Source organism: Astatotilapia calliptera, chromosome 1 (assembly GCF_900246225.1).
Source record: "Astatotilapia calliptera chromosome 1, fAstCal1.2, whole genome shotgun sequence".
NCBI lineage: Eukaryota > Metazoa > Chordata > Actinopteri > Cichliformes > Cichlidae > Astatotilapia > Astatotilapia calliptera.
The window spans coordinates 23,855,918-23,864,945 of NC_039302.1; the positions used below are offsets into that span (position 1 = coordinate 23,855,918).

Below are 9,028 nucleotides of genomic sequence, written 5' to 3' on the forward strand. Positions count from 1 at the left end.
AAATGGGCCCAGTGCGTCCTAGAAGAGGGAGGCATCGGGGGAAGCATGGGGTTGTTGCACATTTAACAGCTCACTAGCCATTTGGTCCATCCCTTTGAGAAAAAGAGAGGAGGGGGGCGGGTTTAGAAAAGTTGTGTGCACCCCCTACCTCCCCCTTCCCTTTCTTTGTGATGGCCCCTGGGCGGACTTGTGGTGGTGGTGGAGGGAGGGGAAGAAGAGGAGCAGAGGGGCTCATTTGCATCTTATTACCCTTCGCCTGCTGGCCCCGTATAAAACCCTGCACGGGGCAGTAGACCCATCAGACACACGCACTGCCACACCAAGGAAAACGGAGAGGACCGCAGATTTGTTTTCTGTGTTTATGATCAGCATATCATGATCAATCAAGTGGAAAAACAAACAAGCCCATCAAGAGTTGCTTCTTCACCGACTGATTGGAATTAACTCTTTCCATCAGGGATTTCATTCACGTTTCTTCGAGTGGATCAGTCTGCTGGGGATTACTTTGCACTGCAACAGCCTTTCTGTCACAAACTTTCGCAGTGTATTGGAAAATATAGAGGCGGAAGACAGACGCACCAAAAGGAAAAGTTTCACTACAACTTCCTCTTCCCACCCCCACTGCGCGTCAAAGACTCACCTTGACTGCGAGACACTGGGAAGGTTTTACAGGACTTTCTCCATGAGTGTTTGAGCCGGGCTGCACGGACTTGTGGAGCTTTCACTGGTTTTGAGGGGCTGTCAACACAATGGGACGCCTGTGTCTGCTCCTGGCTGTCAGTCTCACCGTACTCACCTGCCAGGTAGGTCCGATGAAAGCAAGCTTTAACATTAAAGGGTATTGAAATACCCTCTGCACATATTTTTGAATACAAACAGCTTAAGATTGATTCTCACGGGTCCTGCCTTAAATACTCTCGATTGATTGATTACGCGCGCGTGTGTGTTATAGGTTCTGTGCTCGGGCGTGTTTGAGCTGAAGTTGCAGGAGTTCCTCAACAAGAAGGGGATAACTGGGAATGCCAACTGCTGCCCCACTCACCTGCAGGGCCAGCAGCAGTGTGAGTGCAAGACTTTCTTTCGGGTCTGTCTGAAGCATTATCAGGCCAACGTCTCCCCAGAGCCTCCCTGCACGTATGGGGGGACTGTGACTCCCGTCCTCGGCTCCAACTCCTTCCAGGTCCCGGAGACCAACGCGGACAGCTTCACCAACCCGATCCGCTTTTCCTTCGGTTTCACATGGCCAGTAAGTAAAAGCAGGACATATAATCGGTAATATTATTAATAATATTGTGGAAATAATGATAAGCTGCAGTCTAGAGCTCAGTTTTGTGCATTTACTGTTTTTGTTTGTTTGTTTGTTTTTTCGGGCCCAATGCGTCAATTTTCACTGTTGGTAATTATACAGTTACCCCCACCCCCGAAAAAAAAAAAACTTGAAGTCGTAGTTTTGAGGTATTCTCTGTCCGATAAACTTTGAGTAATGAAGGGCCTTGACAGACTGAGATGTATTAGCTTTGAAGAGTGCAGAACGCAACAGATGCTCTCAAACTCCACACTTGTGAGGGTCTTTGTCAGCAGTGTGTGAGAGGGGCTATTGTAGTATTTCTGTGCTCTTTGGTTGGATAAAACGGGAAGGGGAGGGTGTGTGTGTGTGTGTGTGTGTGTGTGTGTGTGTGTGTGTGTGTGTGTGTGTGTGTGTGTGTGTGTGTGTGTGTGTGTGTGTGTGTGTGTGTGTGTGTGTGCCAAACGTCTCTCTCCTCCGACCAGCCGTGGTGGGAAATTTAACATCCTCTGAGTTGGCACATCATTGGCAGCACAGCGTGAAATTCCGCCTCGTTTGGTTTTACAGCGGTGTCAGAGTGTGATATGGGCAGGGGTGTGAAAAGGGGAGCAGGTACCGGGCCTTATTAGGCACCTAATCAACACGAGAATTAGGCTGTGAAGTTTATTGGGAGGCCTGCTAATGGCCCGCCTGCTCTGAAGGGAGGGAGGCCTGTAGGCTAAGCAGCTGTTGATTCTCTCTCTGTCTCTCCTCAGGGGACGTTTTCACTGATCATTGAAGCTCTCCACACCGACTCCCTGGACGACCTGACAACAGGTGGGTGACAGCAAGAAAGGGCAGTAGTGTATCTCAAAGACAGAGCAGAAGGCAAATAGGTTTTCCTGGTTTTCTTTCAAATGTCAGGTCATCTTTTTTTCTTTTCAGCCATTTTTATAAGAATTAAGATCCAACTTTTTGAGGCACACACCTTCCCTTGAAAAGTAAATAAGGGTTAACCATTTCTAAACATCTGCTGATTGTAGTGTGGGGAATCAGCTAATACTACATCTCAGTGAGGCAAACGTCCAGTGTGTTTTTGATTACATAGCCATGTTCTTGCATAAAATTTGTGTTTTTGCATATAATGGCACAATTTCCTGTGTGGGTTCACTTGTCTCTTGATAATAGGCATTCTCAGATTTGTTTCTGTGGTGAGATTTACTGTTGTCATCTTTAAGCCATCATCTTATCATTGCACTGAGGTTTTATGGTGTAATCTGTCTCTATTTGGAAAAAACAGTTCACAAGAAAAGCATTGTTGCAAGCCAGACAGCAGATTTCACCCCTTGGCCTTTTATTTTTCACTGCATGACAGACTCATTTTCAAAAACATGTGTGGCTGTCATTCTGCAGGAGCGTAAGCACACATGCTTCCGCAAGACCTGAAATCTTTAGTAAACAAAGGAATATAACTGACAGCTTCATGTGAATGAAAGGGTCCTACCCTGTCCTACGCTCTGCAGAAAAGCCATGCTTCACAACAACATGTGACTCACAACAAGCTGTGTGATTTACTTTTTCAGACAACCCAGAGCGTCTGATCAGCAGGATCGCCACTCAGCGTCACCTCAGTGTGGGAGAAGAGTGGTTCAGTGATGTGCAGACAGCTGGCAAGACTGAGCTGCGATACTCTTACCGCTTCCTGTGTGATGAGTACTACTACGGCGAAGGCTGCTCTGTTTTCTGCCGCCCGCGAGATGATGCTTTTGGACACTTCACTTGCGGCGAGCGTGGAGAGATTATATGCAACTCTGGCTGGAAGGGACAATACTGCACTGAACGTGAGTGGTTTTGGTTTTAATCAAACAATGTCAGTAGGTCTGTATGGAGCAATGTGAGGAATATCCATAACTGAGAGATATAGTTGGCAAGCACAAACACCTTCAGGTTAGTGGTAATGCAGTAGTTAAAATTTCAGTCCAATGGCAGCTGCTTAGATAAGCTGAAGGAGTGGCACAATCATTAGCAGCAAGCGGTGATGTTTACACAAAGTGCCTGATTCCAAAATACTGCCTCACAAGTGAGACGTGTTAACACTAGTTCCGGCTTAGTCTGGAATTACTGCCATCTTAAAAAAAACAGTTCTTTAACTTTTAAAATGAAAAACACATAAGCTTTAAGGGGTTTTAAGTTTCTACAGTTTATAAACTACTTTTCAAAGTTAATTTTCCCAACAGTCATTTGCCTCTCTGTATTGTTTGGGGACTTTTTTTTTCACCTCATAATACGGGGCCCGTGTGCAACAGGCGTCAGTTAGTTATCCCATAGCACCAGAGGCCTCCATTCTAATGAGCCGCAGTGGCTCCTCAGTAATTCACACGCCGCGTGCCTTCCATTAGACCACTGGGGCCTCCTCGCCCAAAACCTCCTCCCCGATTGGCCAAGTGGGGGTCCTGTATTGTTGTGGTTCAGGCTGTTGATTGGCCGAGCACGGTTGTGTATTGTTGTGGAGGGGGCAGCTGCTCGGTGAGAGGAGACAATGGAGCAGCTGTCTGGTGGTTAGTTCCACACAGACCAGCTGGCCCTTGGGGGAGGAGGAGGAGGGGGGGGGGAGAGTGAGGAGAGACAGGATGAGCAGAAGAAGGGAAAGGATAGGAGAGGAAGATGAGAGGAGGGGATAGGTGGATGGGAGAGTAAACGAGGAAAAAGGAGGATCAGAAAGAAGAGGGAGGGATATGGAAAGAGAGGGGCTGAGGGTGAGAAAAAGGACTTCTGACCCACAGTCAAGGGGAGAAAGGAGGCTTTGTGTGGGAGGCTTTTGTATGGGAGAACAACCATGTTAAAAGAGAGGGCTTGTTGGCTGCATCCCCCTCGTTTGGTGACCAAAACTGACGTAGCTCCTTGTGTGGGTATTAAGGCCAAAACGGTAGCATTTTCAACAACTTTTGAAGCAATGAAGAAACCAGCAAATGTCAGCCTGTTCACAAGAGTGACCCAGTGACACCAATTACCCTCCAAATTTTACTCTTTTGCATTATAAGTGCTAAGAAGACCTCCAGAAGACCTTTAACCATAAAGACTGGTGGATTAAGCCTCTTAATAATAGAGAATAAAAATACTCTAGAAACATGCCTGAGCAGGTGAACGTATTCGGCAGACAAACATGGCACCAGACAAGATGAATGACTCCACCAAATAGATAAGAAGGCCTGAGGGCCAACCAGATGGACTGTCAGACAAGCTGTCAGTGACTTGAAAAGGAATTAAAGTGATTGGAAGATTGATGGAGTGCAAACACGCCTCATTTCCAGTGGGTTACCTAACCGTGCATGTTTACTCTCTTTAGCAATCTGCCTTCCTGGATGTGATGAGGAACATGGTTTCTGTGATAAACCAGGAGAGTGCAAGTAAGTCCAGAAAAGCATTTTTAAGTTTCCATAAATTAATATGACAGCGTTTCAATATATTTTCTTCTGTTACTATTAGTGTTAAATAACTGTCGTGTTCACAGGTGTCGTGTGGGCTTTAGTGGGCGTTACTGTGATGACTGCATCCGTTACCCTGGCTGCCTCCATGGCACCTGCCAACAGCCTTGGCAGTGTAACTGCCAGGAGGGCTGGGGTGGGCTTTTCTGCAACCAGGGTGAGTTTACTGACACATTTACTACATGCTTGATTCCCGCTTGGACCCTCTTTGCTTTAGGTTTAAAGTATATTTTTTGTAACGGTTTGTTATTGTTCGTGTTTCCAGATCTGAACTACTGTACACACCACAAACCCTGTCTTAACGGAGCCACCTGCACTAACACTGGCCAGGGCAGCTACACTTGTTCCTGCCTACCTGGATACACAGGCGCCAGCTGTGAGATCCAAGTCAGTGAATGTTCCGGAAGTCCATGTCGCAACGGAGGCAGCTGCACTGTGAGTATCACAGGAGAGGAAGACAGAAAGAGAGATGATGTGGAAACAAGAAACCTGTGTGTGACTGTTTACATTCTTTCCAATATAGGACAATGACAATGGATATAAGTGCACATGCCCACCTGGTTTTTATGGTAACAACTGTGAGTTAAGCGCCAACACCTGTGCAGACGGGCCTTGCTTCAACAGCGGACATTGTGTCGACAATCCGGAAGGTGGCTACTTCTGTCAGTGCCCGACAGGATATGCTGGCTTCAACTGCGAGAAGAAAATTGACCACTGCTCGTCCAACCCCTGTTTAAATGGTACATTTACTGATTTTAACTTCACCTAAACCTACAATTGAACCCAGGGTTAAAACATCCAGAGACTAATCACTGGTCTTTCTCTTAATCCCTCTCCCCTCTGCAGGTGCAGAATGTGTGGATCTGGTGAACTCCTACCTCTGTCAGTGTTCTGAAGGGTTTTCAGGTCCTAACTGTGAGGAAAGCGGGAGTAGCGTCTCTGGATATTGTCTCTCCTTCCCTTGTCAGAATGGTGGGACATGCCAGGAAACAGGAAGTGGCTACACCTGTAGTTGCCCCCCAGGTATGACAACTTTTGACAAATTTGTTGATGTTTACATGAATTTTTATGCAGCTTAGTGTCATTTTCTCAGATTCTTAAACCATACCATTTTCACAGGCTATACTGGCAAAAACTGCAGCTCCCCTGTCTCCCGATGCAAACACAACCCCTGCCACAATGGAGCCACCTGTCATGAGCGAGGCAGCCGCTATATGTGTGCCTGTGTGCCAGGCTATGGCGGTCACAACTGTCAGTTCCTCTTACCAGAGATTGTGGATCGACCCGATCGAATATACTCTGGAAGTGAAAATCCTGATAATGAGGAGGATGACAATGGAGGATTCCCTTGGGCGGCCGTGTGTGCCGGCGTCTTCCTGGTTCTTGTGATCTTGATCGGATGCTCTGTGCTGGTGGTCTACATTCGGGTAAAACTGCAGGAGCGGCACAGTCATCACAGTGACAGTGTCCACAGTGACAGCCACGAGACCATGAACAACTTGACAACCACCAACAACTGTCTCCGCAGCGACAAGGAACTGGGAGTTCTGATGACAACATCAGTTAAAAACACCAACAAGAAGGCAGATTATCATTCGGATCTCACTGGATCTCTTGGAGGTCTGAGTGGAATCGGTGGGCTCAACGGAACAGAGAAGAATGGCTTTAAATCTCGGTACCCTAGCGTGGAGTACAACCTGGTCCATGAGCTTCAACCTGAGGAGTTGCCACCATGTAAAGAGGAGGGTCACCAAGAGCCAGAGGCCAAATGTGAAATGCTGGATGAGTCAGATACAGAGGAAAGATACAGGAAGAGGAAAAACAGGTACACAACCAATCAAAATACATTCTTAATGGTTGGAATTATTTCATGCAGATGTCCCCTTAATCACTGTGAAAGCATTTGTTGCATGAAGAACAGCATTTCAGAATTTCTCTGTCCTCTTTTATCCCACAGTGATGCATCAGAAAAGAACCCTGTGGCCGAGTCACCGAGCTGCAGTGAAGCAAAATATCACTCATCCACCGATTTGAACTGTCACGCAGCGAGCGATCTTAAATATCAGTCGACCAGCGACGTTAAATTCCAGTCAACCAGTGATGTTGAATACAACGATCCCAGTGACAGCAGGTACCAGTGCACCAGTGACACCAAATACCAGTCTGTTTACGTCATATCAGACCAGAAAGATGAATGCATCATTGCCACAGAGGTGAGTACGCAAAAATAGACCCAAACGCCCATAACACACACAAAAACTGCAGTTCCAAAGTCTGACTTTGTCCCTTCTGTATTACAGGTATGATACCAGTGAAAACCAGGTGGTGGTCCACATACACCAGCCCTGAGCAGTAGAGCTCAGCTTGTCTCCAGGAGGTTTTACTCCTGCTGTTTGCTGCTGTTCCCTCGGATTTACCAGAGGACTTTGAGCCAAGGTGCTGATGAGCCCACTTGGCAAGGACTTAGTACTACGGTAGTACTACGGTAGTACTACGGGTGAATTCTGGATATTTCTTGGATGGATGTAGGTCTAATGTTGACTCAACACTACGGACGGAGTACCAGGAGGCAATGCGAGCGCTTGTACAGACTTTGTACAGAAACAGCGCTGGCTGAGTACTTGTCTAGTCCAGTGAAGACTGTTGGCAAACTGATGAAGACGTCTTCTGCAGTTCAAGATGATTTACTGCTTGTAACAGGATGAACTCCAATCAGTGGAATATGGACTTGTATGTCAACAGTTGATATTGTAGTACCATGGGGTACTGATTGAATGAACAGTGAAGTACCTTTGGAGTACAGAGAATTTTTAAAGTACTGTTGTAGTACTGTTATGTGCTGTGTTTTACAATGCAGTGTAAAATCTGTCATGGATAATGAGTAGTTCGAGTTCTGTGCAGTGCTGCAGAGCAGAGAGCAGAGTTGTAGAAACATTAAACTGCTACAATCTATTCATTAAATATAAATCACAGTCTGAGCTTTCTTGACACAAATAAAACTGTGGGACTACTTCTGTAGCAGCTCAACAGCTTTTCCTCTGCAGCACTGACAGAAACAATGCTGAGCTGGTTCTCAGCACAAACTAAAGAACTAAAGACTCCAGTAGTGACTGCAGATCGATCCAACATGGATTCTGTTGGGCCATACTGGCCTCTGACCCCTGAAAGTTGTGACACACAGGGAAATGTTTTGGGCAGAGCAACTTAGGAAACACTTTTGGCATTAGAGGACGAACCAAGAAGAAAAAATCCAGATGAAAGAACTCAAAACAAACATATTTAAAGTTTAGTTATCAGTTCGTGTATGATTTCTGTTTGAATTTGCTGCACATCCCTTTCCAGAACATTTCCAGAATTTTGTGAAATTGCATCAGCAGCTCAAATTGACAGTTTGGTCTTTTTCTTCCTGACCTCTAGTGATGCTGTTGATTTTTCCAAGTAGGCTGAACTTTAAAGGACTCGTCTCAACTGCCAAGACCTCATTGCACTATAGACGTGAGCGTGCATGTGTGTGAGACAGCACGAGTGTGTGGTTGTATGTGTGTTTGTGTGTGCATGTAGGAGAGTTCACGCCTGTGTCATTGAATGCACTGCTCACTTCCACTCCCTTCACTCTTCCACTGTTAGCCAGTTCAAGGACACCATCACCCTGCCTGCCATTGGTTGAGATCATTTGTTTTTATTTTATTTGTTATCTAAAGAAAGCTGTATTCTTTTAATTTAATTATGTAATTATTTGTGCTCCATTTCATTGTGTTTTTTTTTTTAATTAATCCTGTTATAATTTAAGTTGGATTTTTTTTTTTTTTTTTTTTTAATCTGGCAGATAATGTATGTATGTAAGTATGTATGCATGTATGTGTTAGGCACTTGAGACCACTGTGACTGTGTTGTATTTAAGAGAAAATCTGATGTACAGAGCCTGTCATTTTTAATACTGGAAAAAAGGCGCAATATTTTTCCAAAATAATAAAAAAAAAAGGAATGAAATATGGCACATCTGGTGTTGAATGCTTGTTTTTCCCTTTCTGCTTAACAAGGGATTATGAGAAGTACGCAACATGCTCTTAAAAGCTGTGTAAATTAGCAAAGCATGAATACTCGCCCGTTCTTACATTTGCAGGTTATTTAAAAAAAAGTAATCTGGAAAATTGAAGCTGAGGGATTTGATGTCACTTAGTGATACTATAAGTGTTTTGCGTGTGTGTGTGTGTGAGAGAGACAGAGAGAGAGAGAGAGAGAGTGTGTATGTGTGTGTTTGTCTGACACAGCAGAAGAC

The 9,028-nt window shown here is 45.3% G+C and overlaps 1 protein-coding gene across 1 annotated transcript; it reads left to right on the forward strand.

Moving 5' to 3' along the window:
- The first annotated feature begins 284 nt into the window (after positions 1-284).
- dldh (dihydrolipoamide dehydrogenase) lies at positions 285-8,455 on the forward strand. Its single transcript, XM_026170672.1, has 12 exons — positions 285-803; positions 953-1,246; positions 2,041-2,101; positions 2,848-3,105; positions 4,611-4,671; positions 4,776-4,906; positions 5,015-5,184; positions 5,273-5,489; positions 5,596-5,772; positions 5,869-6,574; positions 6,707-6,962; positions 7,050-8,455. Exons 1-12 carry the CDS (start codon positions 750-752, stop codon positions 7,053-7,055), a joined length of 2,391 nt encoding a protein of 796 aa, XP_026026457.1. The 5' UTR covers positions 285-749; the 3' UTR covers positions 7,056-8,455.
- The last annotated feature ends 573 nt before the right edge of the window (positions 8,456-9,028 follow it).